Below are 26,584 nucleotides of genomic sequence, written 5' to 3'. Positions count from 1 at the left end.
TGCTCAGGAAACTAAGAAAGAAGTGGTTAAAGTCAGGTTGCCATGGATACAGGAAACCCTGGGACAGGAAGCCATTTTATCTGTGCTTCAAAAGTATTGTTGGAAAGGAAATCTCAATGATTTGTTTCTAGAAAATTAAAAACTATCTTACTTTGTAACTGCTGTTGATTTGTCTTTTTTTTTTTTTTTTAAACTACTGTTTTTAACTAGGAGAGCTCAAAAGAGTTTTACCTAAGTTAGGTGTAACTTTTAAAAGAAAGCTGATCTATTTGTTAATAGCACTATTGCATTATCTGTAAATCCTTTATCTTTCAGGAGGACTCTGAAATGTTTTTATTAAATCAGTAGCAACACTTACATTTTTCTCTCCTTGCCTGCAAAGCCAAACTGCTGCCATCACACACATAAACACATACACGCTTCAGCACCCAGCAGACAGAGAACTGGTGGTGCCTCCTGCACTCTGGCAAGGCACATGCTGCCAGCAATCCCAGTGAAACTCAGTAGGACTTAGGGATGAGAACTGCACTACGTGGTACTAAACTGATATTTGTTTTATTTCAGACTTGATCCACGCACTTTGTTAAGTCTCACTTTAGGCCACTTTTTTAAACGTCATTTTATCCACAGAGGACTATGTGTATCCTGACAGCCACACCTTTTGTCCACAGCTTTCGTTTCCTGCAGTGTCCCTTGTGCAGATAAGCACTGAGTGAAAACATGTGTGCTATAAATATCCCCCTTGCTTAAGTACCGGAGATTACATCTGCAGTTTATCCATTATAGGGACTAAATACCTGCAAGGCCCCATCACATTATCAAAGGGGGAAAGGGAAAACAACAAAATGAGACAGCACATTAGAGATTAGACTTATAATAGCAATGTAACTATAAAATCACTATTTATACTGTAAGACCTTCTGCTCCGCAAAATGAAGGTAACAAAGTCCAGCAGTAGCCACAGCCAAGGCAGAGACGCAATAGCAGAAGAAGCAAGTCAGTTTGGCAACAATGATCTCACACAGGAAGCATGAGTTCATGTACAGGGTGACACATCTCCCAAATAACTTGCCTACCATAATCCAAGCTGAAATGCATGAAGCAGATGAGCAAAGGAAGTAAAATATCCAATATCTCTGTCAAAAGAGACTTACATTTCCAAAGTTTTCAAAAAAATTTTTCTGGCCATATATAACTGGCTTTTCATTTTTGAAATCTACAAAATATCAAGTATGAAAAGAAATACTCCTATTTTTCAACTTGAGCTGGCCAAAATTAATCTTTCAGAGTCATTACCTCCTACAATATCTAGCCTAAGTGAAAAATATCAGCAGGACCAGTAAAGATGGTCCATAGGCCAGATTATACTAACCCTGTACCAGTTACAAAATTGAACTGATTTGGTTCTTTTTTCTGACATCATGAAATCAACAGAAAAAAACTATTTGTTCTTTAGATTTAATTAAATATTTTAATTATTTTTTTTTCATGGTATTTAACATAAGCATTGATATAAAGGAAACTAAAATAAAAAGGTATGTAACTTCCTTAAAGGGAAAACATCATATAGCTTATCAGTTCCCAGGATGATTAGGGATGTATCCCAGATATGAGGGAGAGAACAGTAAGAGTAATTGAAAAATATTATCCAGGTCAAATCAGTCAGGTGAGGGAAAAACAGAGATTGACAAAAACTGAAAAATTGCTCCAAACGTGGAATTAAATCCTACTTAAGCCTGACTACTTGTAGACTATTTATGCTCATATTTACTTCAATAAATTAGTAACTAAAAATTATTCCAGGATGTGCTGTGTGAAACCAACACACACAGGGCTAAAAGAAGCAACTCTCAATCTAAAAAAATGTATGCAAGCTACCTATCTTTAAAACGTATTAAAGCAAATTTTTAAAGAGGAATTTCATTTTCATTATCACCACAAAATTATGTTAAAGCCCACAAACCAGAGAAACACTAATTTTTAGAATTGTAACTGTTCTTTTGAGCTTGTGAGAATGAAGCTATATGTTGCTAACCCACTGTGTATTAAGAAAGTACTTCGTCTTGAAGGTCTTCCTTCCTTCTTTTACTCCAAACAGGTGGGCTATAATACAACTTCCCTGTTTTGTTTTCAAATATCTGCCACTTTCTGCCCACATCACTCTCCAGATATCACGAGTCAAAGTAATTCAGCTACAAAGATACTGCTTGGATAGCACACATCAATGTTTTTTAATACTGCACTACTTACATCCCGAAACACGTGCTATGGACACCTTATTAATTTAGCACACCTCAAAACCTTTTCTTGTTTCTCTCATTCACATGCAGATTATCTCAAATTTTCTGATTATCTGCAGATTGCTCCAAGTATTTAATATTCCTGCCTAAGCAAAATTCTTTATTTGCTGCTTCGATTACTGAAAATTTCTCTGTTCCATAGAGTACTATTCCACCCTCATAATAGTAACAGTGGTAGTTATAATGGGGAGACATAGGCACAAAATATATGTTAATTTATACCAAAATAATAACCCAGAAAATATATTCCTCTTTAGTAAATCCACATCACTAGGTATTTGTAGATGTGAACATATTTATAAAATCTATTTCAAAATTATGAAGCTGTGTTTCTAATAATTTTCCCTTTTTAATCTTGGCATCACCTATTTTAGATTATATTATCAAGCAGGTTTTGCAACATTCTGAAAAACAGTAAGAGGTGAAAACTACAGAATTGTTTTTCCCATTGAGGATAAGAAAATAATTTTCCCCTCTATAAATCTCATTTGGCTTTATACTCTAGTAAAATAATATGACAGAAAGCTCTTATAAAACTAAGAGCTCACTTTGCAAAATTGTTAAAAGTAAATTTCTCACCTAGCATTAAATAATTATTGCACCAATGAACTGGTGGATGTAAACTGTGAGCAATAAGCCTGTGAACAAAACACTAAGATAAAAACAGTTTGCTATCAGTGAAATACACAGATGTGATATTCTGAGAATAACTACATTTATAGCTTTAGTCTCTACTACTCACTGCAATATTTAGCAAATTCTGTTCAAACTACAAAAGCATTCAGAAACGCAGTCAATTTCAGTGTAATTAAAACCAAAATGTTTAACAAACTCAAAGCAATTTCCCGAATTTCAACCAGATTAACTAATTCACCTTCTAGAAATTTATGCAAAACTAAATCTGATTGAACGGCTTTCAGCAGCACACAGTCAGCTAGTGCAGGAGACAAAAGGAGCATGCATTTGGCATCAGTAACTGATAGTTTCTAAAAATTGTACAGAGAAAACAAACGGTGTTTTTCCTGAAAACTACTGCAGGGAATATCCACTTGCAAACTACAAAACCTATTTCCTCTTAAATTGTTCAAAATGAAATGTTAATTTTTAAGACAATATATATTTGCTGAAGCTCTTGTAGTGACATGGGCTGTGATGTTAATCCCTTTTGATTCCTCATCATAACAGCCTGGCACTGCTAACAAGTCACCAAAATTCTCAGCCACTCTCATGCAGTCTCATATTTCACAAAGTATGAGGCAAAGCAGGTATACCAAAACAGCTCTGAACAAACTCAGATGGAAAACCAGCTACAAATCTGTATTAAATTATTATTATTTTTAGTTTGTTACAATCTTGTGTTTTTTATGCATTTTTATTAAACTATACTTTAGTCACTGCTTATTCAGAAATTAATTTGCAAGCATGCAAACTGCACATGACAAGGACAAAGACATTTGCTGTCTTTCATATTATGAAAATGCTCAGTTTTAGGGTAGATTATATTTAAGAATTTTAGGAAAGACTTCTTAAGTTCTTTATACAGGCCACAAACAAAAGAAAGGTATCAGTACCATCAAACTCTTATGACTGCAGTTCGTTTTCTGCAGCAGTTCAGCTGAATTTAGTGACACAATCTCTTGCCATCCCTTGTTACACTTTCCCCTGTAAACAAGCCTTATAGGTTGTAGAAGAAATTATAATTTCTGCCTGAGCAGTCCATAAAAGCAATAAGTTTTAGGAGAAAATTAATGGAGAACAAGGGAACTGTGAACAAGGGAAGTTTAAATTGTGTACCTTTTTGCCAATGCTATAACGTGACAGAAAATTAGGGAAGTCATGGTACTGTATGTAAAACACTGAATGATGCAGATTCTGATACTCAGACTAAGACTAGGACCAATGCCATACTCTTCTCTTTTATCATTAAAACTGCACTGTTACCCAGCAGGCAAACTAAACAAATCCAAGGCCAAACACGGATGACAACTGTAAAATCATAATTTGAAGAGCTCTTTTTAATACTAGTAATCTTCTAGATGTGTGGGTGAGCTCATCTTTCACTTGAGGAATCAAAAAAAAAGGAGAGGAATATACAGAAATGGCTTCAGAGTATCATCCCTGTAAAGAAAGGATGTACAAAGTTGGTTATGTAACTAATTTCGACTTTATAAATAAGGACGTAACTACCATGAAGGAGAACATGACTTTTATTAGGCCCTTTCTTGCCATTTCCAAACATTACATACAGAAAACTTCTTGAGAGAAAAATTAAATTTCCAACAAAGTAACTTTAACAAATGACAGAGAAAAAACTTTTCTGATAACCTAATGAAGATTTGTAATTCCAATGGCAATTTTCTAATTGGCAGAACTCATACAGGTTGAAGCATGAGATCTAGTATACAGTGAGAAAAAGCACACATTCATTTACATAACAATGACAAATGTGCACAGCAACCTGAAGAACTTCTTAGGCTCTTAACCTTTTCCTCACAGATCTTCCAGACAAACACAATTGACTCAAAGTGAGAAACTTAACACTAACATCTGGATATAATACTTGGGTACCACAAAAGGGAAAAAGACAAGATCAATCAAAATGTTTTGTATATCAAGATAAGTCAAGTACAGCCTCAATTAACTTTGGAGTGGTACCTCTCTGCACTCCTAGGTCCACCAAGAATGAGCCTATTCTCAAGCAACAAAATTAGTGGACTGTTTTAGAAAGCACAAACTTTGAGTAAAATCAAACCTGGCAACCTCCCATTCAGGAATGATATACATAATATTAGTAACACCAGAAAACTAGGACCACTTAGCTTTCAACGTTCCAATGTGTACCACACCAAGCTAAGCCAATAATTGACACATTATCTTTCCAAATTCTGTTTACATTTCCTATTGGAGACTAAAATATTCCTATCACTCTTAAGCATCTTTCAGTACTGTTTGTGTTCTACCAAGATACACAGATATTAACTGGAGGTATAAAAAATAAATCTACTTTGCTAAATAAAGAATTAAAAGCTTTCAATATCCCAAAATAAAGACTGTAATACTTAGATCATGCAAAGTGACAGAAGTGTGTCAAGTAGATTATTAAGATCATTTCCAGAGACATATTATAGGTATCACAAGGGCAATTTTAGCCACTTTGGTCTAATGGAATACAAAGAATGCTGAAGATGTCTATATCCAAATGTAGCACCTGAGATAGTAGTGGGGGCTCACATCCTTTCCCCAATGACCTAAAGAAGTGTTAGGCCACTGCACCTGAGCATGTTCTCTAGGCACTATTTTGGGAACCAAGGGCACAGCTAATAAAACCTAACTATATCTACTGTACTGCACTAGAAGAGTATTCTTGAAGCTGTAGATTCACAAACAAGCCATTAAGATGGTAGACGAATTGCAACATGACTGAACCAGACCAGGAAATTTTGACATTGTCAATGTACTCACCTAGGGTGCTGTCACCCCTCACATCTCAGACCCTAGCTCACATGTGATTCTCTTCCACCAACTTCAAATCCTTTATATTTAAAAAAAAATCCTCACTGTTTTAGCTATTGTGTGTTTACACATACTTCCCTCGAGTGCTGAACATGGAGACACCATTACTCTAAGTGTATCCTTACCGCCTAAATCTTATTACTGGAGTCTACTGTTACGTCCATCAGTTTAAAGATAAAGTTATTCCTTTTGTTTTATCAAGTACCAGCTTTTAATAAATGAATGAAAATGCCTGTGGGTAGATACGAGTGGCAACCAGGCAATAAGAATACAAAATGTGGAAAATAATATGGATGATGCATGTATCAGTCAGACACAAAAAACGCTAACACTGAATGACCATACTTGGAGAGCAAATGCAGATTATTAGGTAGCATTCAGTTTATGCAAAACCAACAAGTAATACCAGGAAATTACTGCTAAATGAAAAGGTGCTGCAACACTAATCAGGAAAGAAGGAGTTATTGTTCTTTTTTTAATAAGAACATCACTAACACAATGGGCAGCTGTGTGTAGGAAGATAAACAGGATGCTGGATGGAAGGACTATATGCATACATGATAAAATGCAATGGTGGTGTTGATATTAATGACATGTCATAGCATGTATCTCTGGATGATACTGCCTAGACAAAAATACTATAGTTTGGCCAATAACCTGCTCAGTACAGCTAAATGGCCCAAAACCCACTGTGAACTACAACTGCTCTGCAGTGATTCCCATCTTACCTGCTCTAAAATCTTTCATTTGTGATGGTCTTGTGTCAGTTCCAGCTATAGGCTAGTGGAAGCAACTGCCAAAAAGAGCACAATCCTCAGGAAGTGCTAGACAGAGTTCAGATGCCTGTATTCCCTATAGCAAAACCTTGAAAATCTGAGCTTGCTACTGGTACCATCCCTGACCCTTGTATAGGAGCAAGCTGAGGACAGAAACTCACCCTCAGCTTGGCCTTCCCAAACAAGACCATCTCATAGTCATCCTTGGGAGACAAAATTCTGTGCCATATCTACAGCTGAGAAATCTTGAACTGGCTTTGGATGTCCAAAATAATATTTAATCAGCAATCTGATAAGCAAGGTACTCAAAGGAAAAATTACTTACACTTTTCTTGAAGGCACTGTTTATACGAATAAAATTATTTTATTTAAATACTGTATTATATTTTAAACACTTTTAGCTTTAATTTTGCAAATAGACTTGCACAAAAAGCTTGCTTCCAAACAATTTTATTTTTAACTTAAGTTTCAGATGTGAGATGCAGCAAGCATATGTAACATAATCCCTATGAAATAGCAAAACCAGAGTGACTCAAATTGTTCAGTAGTAGAAGGAACAATCACTTGAAAAAATCAATTTCACATATTCTGTCTGAGGGTATGCTTGGCCCTGGCAGTCTATCAGTTGTACAGTAAAATTTTCATAGATTTGACATAAAAATGTCCAGCAAAGAGAGGATTTTCATTTAAGAAGCTGCTTTCTGAAATTATTTGAGTATCTGAAAAATAAAGCTGTCAGTTGCAGAGGGTTTTATTACGTTAAGGACTACCAGAAATAATTGGCTCTGACAGCAGGAAATTCGGAGCAGCTGAAGTTAGTTCAAAATAACACGGCTATCAAAAGCAATTTCTTTTTTCCTTCCTCACTTTAAAAGAAACTTCAGAGGCAGACAGGCGAGCAGTTCACCACCTTGAATTTTAGGTAACACTTCTTTAAGAACATACTGAATCTACTCCTAAATAATATAACATTGTTACATATACTGAAAGAAACAAAACACTTTCTTACAAAGCAGCTGCTTGATTCACCTTTGGCTAGATGTCCATCCTGATGATTTGGGACAAAAAAGAAATGCTTCCAGGCATTGCAAAAGCAATGAAATCTCTAATTTGCTCAGGTAAGAGTTCCCTGACCTTTTAGATAGGGACTTAAGACTTAATATTCTGCAGTTTGACAGGTACCAATATAGCTTTAGGATTTGTGAGCGATACCTAAATTTCCATTAGACAACACATACGACTTTTCAGGAAATCCAGCAGACTCAGTGTAAATGTGAATGGTCTGGTCTTCCTGACTTTTAAACAAGACTAATCTGAAATAAGTATGAACTGAAATCTCACATGAACACGTGTTATATATGATTACTAGGAGTGACATTTTAGACATCAGTTAACACTACTCAGCATTTTCATTAAAAACTTTCATTTTGTATGTGTATTCAGCAATGACAACAACTAGGGAAAGGACAGCAGTAAAAGCTACTTGCTATAGAAACCTACAGTACAAAAACTGTTTCACAGTCTTTCACAGCAACTCTTCCATTTAATGTCATAAAGGGGAAAACCAGGATGAAAGTTCAGATCTACACACAGCAGGAAAGAAAACTGAACAAAAGTTGCTCCCTGAAAAGGACACCAAAATACTTAAAAGCCAACTAAAGCAACTACTTAATCAGAGATGAGAGAAGCAGCTAGATCAATATTATTATGAGAATGGACAGGAAAATATGCAGTGCTGTTTTCTCTCTTTAGCTAAATGACAGTTTTCTGTGAAAGAGATGTTACTATATTGCTATGAAGCCAAATAAAAAGTTGACATGCCTTGAAAACTCTAAATTTTTAAGTTTCTTTTGGTAAAAAAAAGAAGAGGCAATAAAGCTATTGGCATTTTATCTGCAGAATTTTGAAATACCTTAAAAAACATGTTAGGGGCCTTTGAAGCATTCTTATTTAAGCTACTGTGTACTTGCTTACCTATTCAGTGATGGCAGAAGTGAAAGCAATGCCAAAGCAGAAAGTTTTCTTCTTTCTGGCTGAGTAATGTTATCCATTCGATCAACCCACATTTCAATCATGTTACCAAGAATTTGATCCAACTGCAATGGGAAACAGAACATTCCTTTTCATTTATAAGTCGTACAGCATATTTAGAGAGTAATTTATTTTCATTTTTCTACCAAGTGAATACACTATTCAATCTTGAAAATACTAGGACAACCATACAGTTATGTACAGCTGACAGAAGTAGTAAGCAACAGGTGTTTCTTAAATTTTCTGTGATAGTGCTTCCAGGCCATGAACCTCCCTAATTGTAATCTATAAGTCAGAAATGCATTTAATTAATGGACAAAGCACTGATTCAGAACAGTGACTCAGAAACCATTTTCATCCAACAGCCTACTACATACAAAGCATGTGAACTTACTCCCTGTTTTACCTTCAGGGGTGACAACTAAAAAAGACTTGCCTTTACCTGTTTGAAAACTTTATTACACTTGAGGGTAACAAAATTACTAAAATTCAACTTAAAGACATAGTAGAACATTTGTAGCAAAAGAACCTGAGTAACCTCCTCAGGTGAAAGCAGTGCACACTGAACCTGCTACTCCCAGAAAATCAACAGAGCTTGATTAGACCACTATCCCTAGGGCAAGACCCATCAAGACAGCACAAAGAAAAGAATTCTGACACAGCAGTAACATGTAAACTAAAGAGATTTATATGGCCTGCTATGGGATGATGCGGGAAGAGAATGTAGAGATTATATAAAACTGTTAACGAGATGTTTTAAGGAAGAGAATGTAGAGATTATATAAAACTGTTAACGAGATGTTTTAAGGTAATTATGGGAACACAAAGAGTTTGTTAAAAGGTGTTCAGAGGAAGAACCATAGGGGGGGAAAGGGCCTCTTCCCAGAGTGGACTGGGGAGAACAGCAAGGAAAGCAGAGGGAAAAGTTCTTTCAGGTCAAAAAAATGCAAAACTTCCACATGTAATCCAGCTGAAATGCCAAGACAAAACCCCTTACCTCCTGGCCCAATTCGCATGCCATCTGGCTCAAAAGTAATGAAAAAAAGCTTGCATTTTGTAGTAGAACCCTACCCATGATCCCCAGGTAGGTAGACATCACCACTGGGTATCTCTGAAAAAAAAAAAAAAAGTAAAGGGGGCTTTGTTTAATTAAGAGAAAAATATTTAACATAGTGAGCAGAAACATGCAGAAACACACAGAAACTACTTGCATGCATCCTTTTCATTAAATCAATGTTATTAATTTTGAAATTATAAATTGTAATTTAAAAGCCTCTAAGAACAAAAGACTGAGCAAACAAGCACCACCAGACTTCCTGAATTCTTATAATAGGGAAAGTATGGCAATCTCAAAGTCAGCTTCCTCGAAACAGCCAAGACAATCCAAAAGGTGATTTTACTTTTAATTTAAAAATCTGCATCTTAAGGAATAAATACTGTATTTTACTGCAAAAAAATACTTTCAAAGTTGATTATGGTTCAAAATTTCTGTTTACAATTTTAGTAACATTAAGAAGTGTTAATTATTTCTCAAGGGTTTGTTAAGTACTTCACTGAAATCATAACACACTGGTCAATAAGTAATTACAAGTGTCTCAGCATTAACTGGATACAGTAATAAGAATGCTAGTTTATTATAATTTATTATTGCTTTTAATGTTAAAGGAAGCTAGATTTCTTTGTTTTACATTCAGCATCTAACAATATAACAGTATTTTGTAGAAGTGCCTACTTGAAAAACAAAATGTGAACATTTACATTAAAGTGTTAAACCAGATTAATACCTTTTTGAAAAGGGAGCAATGAGTTTGTTAGTCTTAAATCAGAAGACATTTTAAAAATCCACTCTCCAATTTTGTGTTGTCTTAAACTGAAAACTGTTCACACTGTCTTTTTTTGTGTTCTGCGCAGCAAAAAGTACATTGCCAAATAATATGACTTAGATTAATTGTGGAAATATTTATTTAATTAAATAGTCATAATGAGAGCCAAATATTGATATCTGAAAATCCTCAACTCTGAAAAAAAATGAAGATTTTAACCAAAAAGTCAAAAGCACAGAGTATTTCACCCACTTATTCTGATGATTAACTTTTTTTTTTCTCCTGCTAGTACTGCAAAGTTTAACACAGTTCAAGCATAAAGGATTTTAGACTTTTTTATCCAACATGGAAATTCACTGAAGGCAAAGAAAGAGATAAGGGAGAACTTAAGACATCTAAGCTAGCAAAATCTTAAAGCCTCTTCTCTGTCACTCAGACCATTCTCACATCCTTCAGCTCTTCATATTAGACATGTATATTAGAAAAATAAGGTCAGGTCAATCTTCTTGTCCAGTTTGTTTCTTCTCTACTGCAGGTACACTTTAAAAAGGAGTGTAAGTTTCTCTAAAAAACCCCAACAAAACACTCCCAACACCTACAAAGGATCTAACCATTCAGAGTCACAGCACCTTATCAGTTCTAACGAGCAGGAACAGCAGAATAAATATTTGCATTATTTTAATAAGCACTAAGTTACAAAACACATGACAATAAGGTTGCCTTAACTCTCATTACTTTTGCAGACTATTAAAATAGCTCTCAACAATCTATCAGACCCTCTTATAATGCAACATTAATATGGGAAAAGTGGGTCAGATTACAGAAGGTACTGTCCTGCTCAAAAGGATAGGAAAAAAGAGTGGTTACATGAAGTTACTCTTACCTCCCCATCTACAATTCCCCTGAATACTGATGGCAAAAGGGCTTGGAACATTTGCGGACCCAAAACAGGGTTTACTTTTAGGACATTTTCCACAACCTTAAGAAGAAAAGCAAATAGACTATTAGTAAAGTACATTTTAAAATCATAACCAAGGCTTTAAAACTCCATATACTGGTCTATACATAAAGTACTGGTACAATGTTTGCCATTGAACAGTACCAAACTCCAGGACTGCTGAAAGTATATGCTAGTGAAGTCCTCTGCAAATCTGATCCATACAATGGACCTGATGAAAACTGATGATGTCCAAATGGAGATGTCTAATAAGTGGAGTTCCTTAATAAGCCGGTACTGGGATCAGCGCTGTTCAACATGTTTATTGGTGACATGGACAATGGGATTGAGCACACCCTCAGCAAGCTTGCTGATGACATCAAGCTGTGTGATGTGGTTGACACACAGGAGGGAAGGAAGGCCATCCAGAGAGACCAAGAAGCCCCATCTCTAGAAGTGTCAAGGCCAGGCTGGATGGGGCCTTGAGCAACCTGGTCCACTGGGAGGTGTCTTTGCCCACGCAGGGAGGTCTGGACTAGAGTATCTTTAAGGTGCCTTCCAACCCAAACCACTGTATAATTCTCTAATGCTCCAGGAAAAGCAGCTCAATGAGGTGGGTTGGCAGGAAGAAGTACCAGCAGTTCAAGGTTTATTTCCATTCCTTTGACCTGTCACTTTTTTGAAGAATCATTAATTAGAACCTACCATATCTTTGCAGGTGACCAAGTAACCACAAGTTCTCTCAGATGCGCTGCTCTCAGCACTCTGCTCTGGTTCTCAGTTTTTAAATTCATTTTTACATTCATTTACCCTTGGCTTCTCAGCTCTTTTTTACCTCCATGAGCTGTTCCCTGAAGTTTTTTTTCCCCCTGTATTCTTCAGGCTTTCTTTTGTCCAGGTGTTTAGGCTCTCCCCTTGTACCAAGATGGAGAGGGGGAGGGGCTGTGAGAATAATGGGCTGAAATCTGTTTACCCCTACAGTTAGTAAGGACATACGCCATGCCTCTACACAATGATGTGTGTAAAGCACATAAAGCTACCATAAAGGCAGCTTCGTTAAACACTCTTCTCAGTCTCCATCTACTTTCAGCTCAGAGGCACTTTCACAAGGAACTACCCTGTGCTCCTGTCCAATTTCCCCCTAAGTCTTTTTTCCTTCTTGAGCCTTGCTCCTACCAGCTTCATTTAATGGCCTTTATTTCTTGCCTTAAATGAGATGCTAAGCAGCTGACCCTTTGCAATGCCCTTCAATTTTGGGGACCTTTAATATAATTATATAAGAAGATGAACAGAACTTTCCCCCCCTCATCTTGTCTGGGTACTGAAAGTTTTGGGGCTAACTCATTTGTTTATTGTACCGAGCCTTTTCAAACCCTTTTATTGTCTGTCTCAGATAAAGTCAAGTCACATCAGGCCTCAGCAATATTGCAATAAATTATCTTAATTCAAATCAGTTTTACAATCTTATCCCTTTATTTACTGTTCCAATGTCTACTTTCAAGCCATCCAAACTGTTTGTAGGAAAATATTTCAGAGAACACTCCTGAATGTTTCTGTTCCTAGTATTTATCTTTCGGGGGTTTTTTTTAACAAGTCAGCATAGTCATGCCTGAAAAAAAAATTCTCTTTTTGTAAAAATACTTACATGGATTATGACTCAGTTATCCCTATGCAAGCAAGTAGGCATATTAGGAAGGTGTTCAAAGGATAGTGGAGAAACCTTATGGCCACGCTGGAAGCCAAGTGGATATATAGTGATATATAGTGATGCTACATTAGCAACATCGTTCCATTTTAGAGGTCTGACTTAAAGCTGCTGCATCAAACATCTGCCCAATTATAGTTAAATAGTACTGATAGAGAGAAATTGATGTTTTAAATCCCAGAAGTAGAGTCCTTGAGCTTCTCACAGCAAGAACTACAAGGGGGACTATAAATTTCTGTTGTTTTCTGTCCTGAGATTCTGCAAGTAGTTGTGTAACCTACCAAAGAGGTAGGTGGGATCTAATTTCTTTCCTCCATCACATTTATAATGAATTGAATTCAAGTTTTTATAAGTAGCACAGAGTTCTCAGTGCAGTCGCTGCAAACCTAAGTAGTAGTACACTACAGTTACTATTTAACTATCTTTCAGTTCATGCTCTAACTTTATTTCCTGAAATTCTACAAAGCCACATTTAAAGTATCATGCTTAACTTTTCAAAAAGATTATGAATTTTGTAACAGCTCTTTCATAATACTACTTGAAGCTCGCTTGAAAATAGTGGGTTTAGTACTTTGAGAAACTTCTAGTAGCTACTTAAGCAGTTGTTGCCATTACAATTGCAAATTCTGCCAAAAGCAAAGACAGTATGAACGTTTTGTCATGGTACAAATGCAAGAACGTTACACAAAAGAATGTGACACAGAGCACACACATCCAACACTAAATAAGGATTGGAAAAGCTTGTCTCTAGACCTATTAGGTTTTAGAAGTCACACAGAAATGCAGGGAAAATTCAGAAGCTAATCTTGATCATTTGGGGTTTATTTAATTATGAAATCACCTAAATAGTTTTCCTAATAATACACATATGTATGCACTTACCACTTAATCCTTATCTTGACAGTTTTTCAAACGTGCAGTTACAAATTTAACTGTATTATTATTTTTCTTATTACTATTGAATACTGAAACAGAAAACTAATACTAAAAAAATGAGTAGATACCACTATTGTTGGGTTTATTAGCAAACGGATCAATACTGGTTGACAGAGTATAGACAAAACTCAGATGCGGATGGCTAGATACAGAAATTAGATAATTACATTTGCATATATTGATTAGAAAAACTCAAAATGAACCTTGATTATTAACATACAAATACATTAAACTTTAGAGTGTAATAATTTCTTAATGTTATAATTTTAGCTGAACAATTAATTTCGTTCTGAATTCCAAGCCAAGCCGCATTAGTACAACTCTTAAAACTCATTAATCAGATTGATTTTACCCTTTTATTTTGTAATTAGAACTGTATCTTTTGTGTTCCTACTGTGGCACTGTTCTTCATTCTAAAATTTGATTTAAGAACTTTGATTAGCTTTCTACAACATGCATGAGCTCATGATAGGCAAAGATTACATTAAGGCACTTTGACCAAAGCACAATCCTTGTTTTCCAACTCAATGCTCTCAGGATTTTCTATACATAGCATTATCTTCACAATGCAGTGATGGGTCACCTGGCTGTTTAAGTGTGCTGTTACCTGGCTGTAGAACAAATTATTTTAATGAAGATCCAAGCCCTCAATAACCACCTTTCTCTAGTAATCTAGAAAATAATCAGATGGGAAATATACCAGAGACTTTTAATCTAAATCCCTTTATACAAAGAGGACTCAAGCTAGCCAGAAAAGGATGACTCTACACCACCAACTGACTGCCGGACACTTGTACACTGCTGACTCTTGGCTGGAACAACTGTACACTAGGTTGACAGGTTGACACTCATTCAGGCCTGTGACAGAATTACCTTCAGCATCATGAACAGAACCTCAGAGAGCAGGCAAGTCTGCTCACGGTGCTCTGATTTTTGCAAGGAAACTGTGTATATATAGGGAGTTCCAATGTATGAGTCACACAATTTGTGACATGAAAAATTAATTATGAAACAGAGGCAACAATTGTTTTCTTCTAGAAGTTCTACATTCATAATCCTCAAAAATATTACTCTAACCTGACAAAAAACTAGTAAGAATAATGGATGTACAGAGATGAATAGCTAGGTATTATTTTTATTACACTCTACCTTTAAAACTTGAACTTGACCTTCAGTAGTTATGTCCTTCAAAAGTTCGCAAAATGACCGGCACAAGCCAGCAGCATACATCTGAAATTAAATGAAAAAGAAGGTATTACACAAACACGTTTGTTTCAATATGCACATGCATCAATGTGCATATTGAAACACTCAACACATTAGTGATTACTTATGTCCAAAGACCCAGCTTCTCTTCAATTATCATATTTGCTAAAATGATCATCCTTCCCGCACTAATTAAAAATCTAATCTAAGCATCTTGCTGTTTTTTAACATTGCACAATTTTAAAACAATCAATCTCAACGAATTTTCTAATGAAGAAGGTGTGAGAACAAGGCATAACAACTCTAGTCAATTCTTGCTAGAATTTATGATGACTATTTAGATCTTGCAGCATTACTACACAGGGCCTTTCGGGTACCAAAGTACTAAATCAATCCACAAAACATTAATTCTAAATAGTATCTTTCTCAAATCTTGTTTGAATGAGTCTCCATCACGTGCCATAAAGATAAATTTAAAAAAAAAAATAATTGGTTGGTAGGGAACCAAGGTGCTAATACAAATCCTCATATAATAGTAACATACCTGTAAAAATTCAGATGACGATAAGAAAATATAAGCATTGATGATCTTAAAACAATTTTTGAGGTTTTCTGAACTCATTTCTAGAAAAAAATAATATCACAATTCAGAACATCAACATTTGAAGAATTCACTTCCAAACAATTCACTTTTTCCTCACAAAGCTTTTAAGTGTCAGATGTCTACAAACAGAAAAAAGTTATGTTTGATTCAGTACAATTCAGGTTCTGTCGCCCTGTCAGAGAACAACAAATGAGGGACAATAACAGCTTTCATGTTCTCAAACGGAAGCACAAGAAAGAAGTCCTATAAACTCAAAAGTCAATAAAAAAAGAAGAGTCAAATTTGGATGTTTTAGTGGGCTAGAGAAGATATTAAAGACAGAATTAATGAAACACATACTTAAGAGACTTGCAATTACTCATAAATTATCTCTCTAACATTTGAGTCAGCAAATGCTAATTAGAGTGAAATCAAGATTGCAGTTTGCTCTTCTGACCCAGGTGCCAAATCAAATGGCGTTGAGCTTTTAGATTGAAACACACTGAGCTCAGGCCATTCCTCAAGTATTTCACTAAGGAAAGCATATCCACTTAAGAGACAGATACACAGAAGAGATGGTATACAACAGTAGTTTGAAGGGAGAAAAAAAAAGAAATGTCCTCAGGCAGTACCTGTAAGACTGTTTTAGAAGAAAATCACTCCAGAGCATCTATAAACACAATTTACAGCAAAACAAAAGGTTTCCAAGTTTCACATGGAGGTTGATACTGGTGCAGAAAACAAATAGCCGTCATTGTCTAAAAACTTTCTTGGTAAACTAAGTACCACCTTTAATTAAGATTCAAATAAAATCATCATTGCAACCCAATAGGAAAACAGTTCTATATAAATCTTAAATAAAATTCCTTACTAACTAAACTAACATCAGCATTTGGCTAAGACCTGGTTTGTCTTTCATGGCTTACAGGAATGCAGCCTGTAGGAAAGTGTGGCTTACACCTAGTGATGCTTAAATAGAAATATTTCCAAGAAAAAATTATCACTTGATAGAAACTATGACTGATTTCCATTATAATATCTGAAAAGTTCTCGGGAGTTTTAGCAGTTTCTCTTCTTTTCCTTCCCATTGAAATTAATATTAATGCCCCTGTTATCATAAATGGCCATTGGGCCGCTTTGAATGCATGAAGACATTAATATCCTAAAGCTTGGACAGCTCATGTCTCGCTATCACTTATTTTTAATGTATACATATCTTAAGTTGAAAAAAACCTGTTTTTCATCTACCCACCCAACATCCTCATCAAAAGATTCCAATACATTTATAAATTAGTTTTCATAGCTTTTAGCTAGTTTGCCACATTTTCTAAGTTATCGCATCCTCCTTAGAGGTCTGCAATGGTTGTTTTCTTACTGGACACAACCATATTTTAGGTTTCAGTCATTGATGCAGTAGAAAAATTGTAAAGAAATGGTCACATAAACATGCAGTGCTACCAATCTTTCCACAACTTTCCATTCTGTGATTCTGGAATAACTGATACAAAGGTAATGAAGCACACGTAGCAAACTGCAGGAATTTGCAGTTATTTCAATCCAGGAGAAAAAAAACAGGCAAAACAGATGTTGCGAAAACAACAGAATTTCAGTCACTCATCTGTGCAAAGCTCGGTAAAAGCATTTTTCTGGAAAATATTGCCTTCAACTGATTACATTTAAAAAACAATTACACCTCAATTCACTTGCCAGGTTTTGCTGAATCGAACGTATCTTTTTGTGAACTAATGAATATGCTCCTCTGGGTTTTGTTTAGGTTCAGAGGAATTACTCCAGTTCCAGTAACCTGATTTTTACCACTACCTTTACAAGGCCAGCACAGGCAGATTAAACCTGATTGTTCTTGAAACATGTAAATCTTGATTTTGACCATATTCCCAACTTGAAATATTATCAGATTCAGTTGTCATTTTTAGCAATCTCCATGCAGAAATGCATCCACCCTCCAAGAATTAATGTATTCCTCCATTTCACATTATTCAATCTGCTGCACCCAAACATGGATTAAAGAACCTCTGCAATCTCTCTATGCCCATGTCTAAAGTTCCTCCCCAGCTTTCCTGTAGGCCCCCTCAGGTACTAGAAGGATGCTATGAGTTCTGCCTGAAGCCTTCTCTTCTCCAGGCTGAACAACCCAAACTCTTTCAGCCTGTCTTCATAGGAGAGGTGCTCCAGCCCTGTGATGATCTTTGCAGCCTCCGTTGGACTCACTTCAAGAGCTCCATGTACTTCCTGTGTTGGGGGCTCCAGAAGTAGCCACAGCACTCCAGGTGGCACTTCATGAAAGCAGAGTAGAGGGGGAGAATCAGCTCCCTTGACCTCCTGGCCACTCTTCCTTTGATGCAGTCCAGGGCGTGGTTGGCTTTCTGGGTTGCACATTTACATCGTGTTGAGCTTCTTGTCCACCAACACTCCCAAGTTCTTTTCAGGGCTGTTACCAATCCATTCTCCATCCAAACTTCATTGTGCATGGGATGGCCCTGACCAAGGTGCAGGACTGTGCACTTGGCCTTGTTGTACCTCATGCATTTTTCAAGAGCCCACCTGTCAAGGTTGCTCTTGATGGCCTCCCTTCCCTTGAGCATGTCAACTGCACCACATAGGTTGGTGTTGCCAGCAAACTTGCTGAGGGTACACTCAATACTACTGCCTGTGTCACTGACTAAGAGGTTAAACAATGTTGGTCCCAGTACCAACCCCTGGGGAAGACCACTCATTACATGTATCCATCCGGGCATCAAGTCATTGATCACAACTCTTTGAGCGCAACCACCCAGCTAGTTTCTTACCAAACAAGTGGTCAATCCATTGAATCTGTATTATTCCAATTTAGATACCAGAATGTCTTGCAGGACAGTGTCGAAGTCTTTGCACAGGTCCAGGTAGATGACATGAGTTGTTCTCCCTTTGTCCATCAACAGACCCCATTGTAAAAGGCCACCAAATTAGTCAGGCAAGATTTGCCCTTAGGTTTGGGTGAACCCTTAGACAGGATTTGCCTTTACTGACAGAGGAGTTATACTAACCAGAAAAAATCCTGATATTACCTGTATATTAGAGCAATTACATTTAGTAAGAAAAAAAATCAGAAACTAAAAGTTAGGAGGTTCACACTCCTTACACTGCATTTTCAGCAAAACCATTTTTTTGAGCACCATGTTTCTAGTTCTCCACCCTGCTCCAAAAGACATATGCAAGACAGTCAACTACTCAGAACTTCTCTTCAACCTATCTTCCCTTTGCTAACTTAAGACTGAGTTGACAACCAAGGTTTTCTTTCTAACTGATCTCTACCCTGGAAAGTGTTGCATGAAGACCAGGGAGGTTCCTGGGTGATCTACTCTAGCTGATCTCCTGTGTGATGTACTCTAGGTGATCCTGCTCTGGCAGGGGGGTTGGACTAGATGATCTTTCAAGGTCCCTTCCAATCCCTAAGATTCTGTGATTCTGTGAGGACAAGAAGAGGAGAAAAAACTGTCTGGCTCGGATGGACATACACTCTGCTAAGTAGAACACTGGTTGGATGACCAGGGCCAGAGAGTGTTAGTGAATGAAGTTAAATCCAGCTGGCAGCCTGTCACAACTGGGGTACCACAGGGCTCAGTGTCGGGACCACTTCTTTTTAACATCTTTATGAATGATCCTGATGAGGAGACAGAATGCACCCTCAGTAAGTTTGCCCCATGCAATGCTACAGGCTGGGGAAAGAGCGGTAACTGCTCAGCAGAAAGGGAGACCTGGGGGTTCTGATAGATAGGCAGCTGAATATGAGCCAGCAGTGTGCCCAGGTGGCCAAGAAGGCCAAAAGCATCCTGGCCTGTATTAGAAATAGTCTGGCCAGCAGGAGCAGGGATGTGATTGTGCCTCTGTACTCAGCACTGGTGAGGCCACACCTCAAATACTGTGTCCAGTTTTGGGCACCTCTATATGAGAAGAATATCAAGATGCTGGAGTGTCCTCAAAGAAGGGCGACAAAGCTGGTAAATGGCCTTGAGAACAAGTCTTATGAGGAGTGTCTGAGGAAAGGGGGGCTATTTAGTCTGAAGAATAAGAGGTCAAGGGGACACCTCATTGCCCTCTACAACTACCTGAAAAGATGTGGTAAAGAGGTAGGCACTGGTCTCTTCTTGCAATCAACTGATGATAGAACAAGAGGAAACAGCATCAAGCTGCACCAAGGGAGGTTTAGAATAGACATTAGGAAGAACTTTTTCAGTGAAAGGGTTGTCAGACATTGGAACATCCTATCAAGGGAGGTGATTGAGTGACTATCCCTGGATGTGTTTAAAAGCTGTCTAGATTTAATGCTTGGGAATACAGCTTAGTGCTGGACTTGGCAGAGTAGGGTTAATGGTTGGACTCAATTATCTTAAAGGTCTTTTCCAACCTAAATGATTCTATGATCCTATGATACATGAAAATATCTGCAGCAAATATAATCAAGCCACAAATACAGAGTAGTTCTGAATTTAACTCAAGCAGATTGGCAGTGTGACATAACTATGAACACCAACCACCTGTATAGTACAAGCTTCCTAGGGAAGATATTATCTACTACCAACACAGAACAAGGAGAAGGAAAGGTAGTGTAGATATGAATGAAGAGAAATAGTATGTATTTGGCAGCTACAGAACCTAAAACGTACCTAAAACCACTACAAAACACTGCATTCCTGAGCAGTTTTGTCATTAGAGATCTAGTATGCAGAGAGAATTAACAGAAGGCATCGTCTCGCACCTACCCACCATGATGTAACTTTCTACTGACTTTTCATCAGATTAAAATAGTAAGTGTTGAAAAAAACAATAAATTAAAAAGCTAACTCACGTCATTTTATAAACACATTCCTCTAAGAAAAAGAATCAATTTCCTATTATTAGCTCCATAACCTACAAAAGTATAGCTATAGATTTCATTAAACAAAACCCTATTTACATAATAAATTTAAACCACTAAATTTTTATACTCCGTTTAATTACAAAGCAAAACCATCCCAAATGTCAGTATTTCCTAAGCACTGAATCTTAATCTTCACTATGAAGTTTATATTTTGATAACAAATAAGGCAAAACTACTCCCTTTAATTTCCGTGTTGATGACCAATACGCATATAGACATTTGGTTATTTGAAAATGTCCTACATTGTGTCTGAAAGGATAAACTAAAAAGACAAATTTTTGGGGGTACAATGCAGCTTCAATTTATTAAAAAAGAGAACAAGGGTAAGTAGGTAATAAAGACGGGAATAAAAACATGGCCTTTTAAAAATAGTTAAAATTTTCAAAGCCACAACACCATTACTTAATACATGAAAAACAAGCAGTAGGAAAAAAAGCTAGAAATGTTACTAGTAAAAGACTTACCAAGAAGGGCAGACATGTTCTGAAATATTCTTAGGAGCTCAGGTGTAAGATATGGACTATTTTCCAAGGTCACTAACCTAAAAATAGATTAAGCAAAATATTTTAATGATCTATGAATAACATTGAGAAGTCTTTTGACAAATGTAAAAGATTTTAACTTCTAGTAACCATTTATATGATCTTCATATAACGTGCAACAATTACTTGAAGCATATTTCAAGTGTGGCACTAGCCCTTGCCACAGAGGTATCAGTACAGGCACAGGTCTTGCTACAGCAGGAAAAGAAAGAAAAACATGCTTCTGTCTTTTTATAATCATAACCACAAACATGCAACAGTGAGACTGTTTAGCCCAAGAGAACTCAAGAAAAGTGTCTAGACAGGAACATTCATGATGTAAGGACAACATGCATAGTGCTTTGTATCTCAAAGGAGAAGCTGTGGTAGCAACCAGCTGAAACCTTCCTTTACTTGCCTCTTTTTTCTCTTTATCAGGTCTGAAATTATCAATTGATTACAATTCATAAGACTATAAATGTATGTTCAGCATTGTTCATAAGAATAAAAAAATTCCAAGGTTTGAAAAGAATAGCTACAAATTAAATTAATACTTAAAAGACATAGAATCACATTCCAGTTTGTTCCTAGATCTTAGGTGTAGGATTACTGTACTTATGAAACTTTTTGGATAATATAATGTGTCTTAGCTGTTCTCCTGCTCTTGGTTCAAGAAGACATTAGAGTCCCAACTGTCTCTGCTAGCTCCATACAGGTTTCTCTGATGCTCTACAATGTCTTAAAACATCCTTCTGCATAGGCACCAGAATAACAACCTCAAGATAAGTATTTTTAAGATACAAAAGTTCTGAACTGATAAATTAAAAAGGCTGCTTCCTTAAATTTTGTACAGATCTTGTACTTTTGACTCACTACCACTACTAGCATTGTAATTCTTAGTTTTGCTGCACATAGAGCAGATCATTTGTAGATTAAGTATTTGAAATTCAAATGCTCATGTACAATTTTGAAGGAATCCTTCACTATTTCTAGACAACTCAATACACTCCTATTCTGCTGGAAATATATATGCTGTATTTGTTCCTGGTAACAGTTTACCTCCTCCTAGTGTGTTAGCTGCATCCAGAAACAACCATGCGCACAGCAAACTGATCACAGTGTCACTTCTTGTTTTGTTTTCATGCACCAAATAGCTTGAGATCATTGGGTCATTGTGCTCCCAAAGTCAGGCACGTCAAATTGTTAGTTTAGCATGCGCATTATACTGAGTCTAGACTTTTCGTCTTGCTGTTCTTTATCAAAAGAGAACTGTTTATCACAATCAACTGCCTGAAAATGGATTACCTGCTCAGTAATTTTTATGTTTCTTTCATTAACTTCCTAAACTCATCTCTTTTGAGAAAATGTATGACATAGATGAGGTTAAGGTAAGATAAGAAGAAAAATTCTTAATAATTATAGAATCACAGAATCATTAAGGTTGGAAGGGACTTTAAAGATCGTCAAGTTCCAACCCCACTGCCAGGAGCAGGGAATCCTACCACTAGACCAGGTTGCACAAAACCTTGTCCAACCTGGCCTTAAAAACCTCCAGGGATGGGGCATGAACAACATCCCTGGGCAACACATTCCAGTTCCTCACCACCCTGATAGCGAAGAATTTCTTTCTAATATCTAACCTAAATCTCCCCTCTCTCAGTTTAAAACCATTACCCATTGTCTATCACTATCTTCTCTGATGAAAAGCCCCTTTCAAGTACTGGAAGGTGCTATAAAGTCTCCCTGGAGCCTTCCCCAGGCTGAACAGCCCCAACTCTCAGCCTGTCTTCATAGCAGAGGCGCTCCAGGCCTTTGATCATCTTGGTGGAATTAAATTAAAATAAATTAAATTATTGGTGGAATTAAATTCTTAATAAAGCCCAAGGTTTCTTTTAAATCTTCTTTTTTTTCTTGTGAGGATGCAAAAGCAACATTTTAAAAATTAGAAACTGAAAAGGAGCATTCTTACCACAACTCTAAACCATCTTCTAGAAGATAGACATGTGGAGGCTGAGAAACATCCGTACTTAGCTGAATAACTGGAAGTAGAAAAGGATAGAGATTTTTGCTGTCTGCTCCCAGTCCCTACAAAAATAAATTAAAAAAAAGTCAAATACTTCAAAAATCCCAAATCAAGTATTTAAAGAATAGCATTGAAAAATATCTGTGACGCTGTTCTATTCAGATACTATAAACATGCATTCAAGAAATCAGTGGTTGAACTTGAATCTATTCCACACACCAACAAAATGGTCTGATACTCCCGACCTTTCTCGTAACTTGTCTTGAGAAAATAACACAATTTTTGAAAAAAAAACAACTTACCAATTGTCTGCAAGAAAAAATTATAAACAATGCACATTCCTATAACTACTCACTGGTCATTTTCCTTCTGGGAAAAGTCACAAGTTTAACAAATCCTAAATTACTAAATGGTGAATATTTAAAAGATCAAGAAAAAAAATACTTTTGGACCTTACAACATATTAAATCTTAAGACATTTTCAAGAGTCAGAAGGGTTTGTTTTCATTCCCACTGAAAAATTCACACACTGATGACAGGGATCAATTTTTTTTAATGATCTATGAGCCATACACAAAGATATCTTCTCAAGAATAGAGATGAGAATTTCTTCAGCAATAATTTCATAAGAAACCCCAATTTTTAAAAATACGCTGAGGATAAGTACTGTCAAATTGGACATAAATTAAAAGTAATCCGAAAATGAATGGACTTATCAAACTGGGAACTACTTCCTATTTTGTAGTATTACTAATTAAGATAACTGAGGTTAGTAGAAACCTGCTTTTGCATAATTACTATATTCAGAAGCTGTTAGGTTTAAAGTTATTTCATGTTTCTAAGTTTCTAAATGCTTTGTGGAATTATTTATTTACTTAAACAAACTTGTCTTAAAATAAAATGAACCTTCCGTAAATTTGTCTAATGTCTTCGTGTCCGCAAACTTTTGGCCTTCACAGAAGCCAGTAAGGAGAAGTTTCAAAAGTTGTTTATTGTTAAAATTTATTTTTTCTTTGTTTGAAATAAGTCTACTTTTAAAAGAACCCTAATTTTTCCTCTAGTTGTAATGTCCAGTAATTCCTCTTTTTTATTTGTATTTTTACTGCCAACAGCACAGATATTTCTAGATATTTCAAGTTCAAGAATTATTTAATTATAGTAAAATCTCTTCCTTTGCTGAGAAGGGATTCATTTACTTTTAACTATTATCCTTGGATAAAGCAAGCAACTAATACTTTCTATAGGCTTTCAAAATCCTCTACCAAGGCATTACAGTAAGCCTTGAGAGGCATAAGGGGATTTATTGTACAAGTATAGAAAAACAGAGAAGAGATGAAAGTTACTATGAAGAATCAAAGCTACCCAAGCCGTTCATCTGGAGTGTCATTACAAGGCATATGTAGGACAACATCAAGCACAGTAAGTACAGGTTTATAAAACACAGATCCTGCTTGACAAATATGATCACTCCTTCTATGACAAGGTGACCTCAGGGATGACAGAAAAGCTGCAGATGTTGATTCCTGGACTTTATTAAAGCCTTTGACACAGTTTTGCACAGTAATCTCCTGAAGAAACTGGCTGCTCATGGCTTACACAGGTGTACACTTCTCTGGGTAAAACACTGGCTGGATGGCCAGGCTCAAAGACCTGTGATGAACAGAGTTCAACCCAGTTGGTGGCTGGTCACAACATGGTGTTCCCTAGGGTTTAGTGCTGGGGCCAGCTCTCTTTAATATCTTTTTCAGTAATCTGGGTGACGGGATCAAGTGTACTCTCAGTAAGCTTACAGATAACACCAAGTTGGGTTGGAGTGTTGACAGGAGGCTCTGCAGAGGGATCTGGTCAGGTTGGACTGACGTGTCAAATCCAACCTGTATGAGGTTCAAAAAGGCTAAGTGTTGGATCCTGCCCTTGAGTCACAACAACCTCATGCAATGCTACAGGCTTGGGGCAGAGTGGTTGGAACGCTGCCCAGAGGAAACAGACCTGGGGGTGTTGACTGACAGTGGCTGAATACGAGCCAGCACTGTGTCCAGGTGACCAAGGTGCATCCTGGCTTCCATCACAAATAGCATGGCCAAGAGGACTAGGGAAATACTCAGCACTGGAGAGACTGAACTCGAAACACTGTGTTCAGTTTTTGGGCCTTTCACTACAAGGACATTGAGTTGCTGAAGCACAGCCAGAGAAGGTCAACAAAGCTGGTGAAGAGTCTAGAGGACAAGTCTTATGGTGAGTGGCTGAGGACACTAGGATTGTTTAGCCTGGAGAAGGCTCAGGAGAGATCTTATCACTCTCTAGAACTACCTAAAAGGATGTTGTAACCAGGTGGGTGTCAGTCTTGTCCCTCAAGAAGCAAGTAATAGGACAAGAGGAAACAGCCTCAAGTTGCTCAAGGGGAAGTTTAGATTGAGTATTAGGAAAAATGTATTCACTGAAAGGATTGTCAGGAACTAGAACAGGCTGCCCAGGAAAGCTGTGAAGGCACCACCTCAGGGGTTATTTAAAAGACATGTAGAAATGGTGCTTTAGGGGGACATCATTTAGCGGTGGACTTGGTAGTTTCCTAGGTTAAGTGTTGGACTCCATCATCTTCAGTCTTTTCCAACCTAAATGATTATGTGATTCCAAAGGGTCAAAATTTACTTATCTCACCACAGATTACCCACAATTTCCATTTAGGTACAATGTTAGTCAACACAGCTATTAATGTTATATGGCAAAGTCTGGGACCAAAAATTACCTGGATTTCTTTAGCTTTGAGAACTGGAAGACACTAAGTGAACTAAACAAACTTAGTTAAATAAACAACTATGGAAAAATGAAACCTCATATTGATAGATGCAAGAGATATATTTTGGAAAGTTAAAGTTCTCCACAACACAATTATTTAAGAAAAAAAATGACAGGTCTACAGAAAAACAATTGTCTGAGAATCCCTATGCTCACCTCTATTCTCAGTATGCTATATAAAAATGTTACAAAGATTACTGTGAAAGGACATAATAGGTATCAAAGTAGCAGAAAAGCTAAATGTGATAACAATAAAAAGGTTTGAATACTAAATAAATGTGACCCATAATTAGTCAATGCCAACAGCAGCCTTCAGAGACATTAAATCTAACAGGTTTAATTTAAACAAGCAACACTTGACACAAATTTAAAGAACAGGCAAAAGGAAACATTGTAGTGGCCCATATTTTGCCCTATGTTTTAAAAACTGCCATCTTCACAGAAAGCTTGCAACCAAAGTACAAATTCCACATCCTTTGGAGCTGAATGGAGAGCAAAAGGGAAACAGATGTGCAG

General features: G+C 36.7%; 1 protein-coding gene across 1 annotated transcript in view; it reads right to left on the bottom strand.

Moving 5' to 3' along the window:
* The window catches only part of IPO11 (importin 11), an 83,372-nt gene that overhangs the window by 18,286 nt on the left and 38,502 nt on the right, over positions 1-26,584 (bottom strand). Inside the window, exons 20-26 of the mRNA XM_010005362.1 lie at positions 23,219-23,334; positions 21,193-21,269; positions 15,772-15,851; positions 15,171-15,251; positions 11,327-11,422; positions 9,618-9,731; positions 8,564-8,685 (exon numbers count right to left, since the gene is read on the bottom strand). Of these exons, the coding sequence (XP_010003664.1) occupies positions 8,564-8,685; positions 9,618-9,731; positions 11,327-11,422; positions 15,171-15,251; positions 15,772-15,851; positions 21,193-21,269; positions 23,219-23,334 (686 nt within the window). The remainder of the gene's footprint in view (positions 1-8,563; positions 8,686-9,617; positions 9,732-11,326; positions 11,423-15,170; positions 15,252-15,771; positions 15,852-21,192; positions 21,270-23,218; positions 23,335-26,584) is intronic.

The sequence above is a fragment of the Chaetura pelagica genome, unplaced genomic scaffold, assembly GCF_000747805.2.
Source record: "Chaetura pelagica isolate M959 unplaced genomic scaffold, ChaPel_1.0 scaffold37, whole genome shotgun sequence".
NCBI lineage: Eukaryota > Metazoa > Chordata > Aves > Apodiformes > Apodidae > Chaetura > Chaetura pelagica.
The sequence above is the reverse complement of the archived record's forward strand: the minus strand, read 5'-3'. Positions and strand labels throughout refer to the sequence as shown.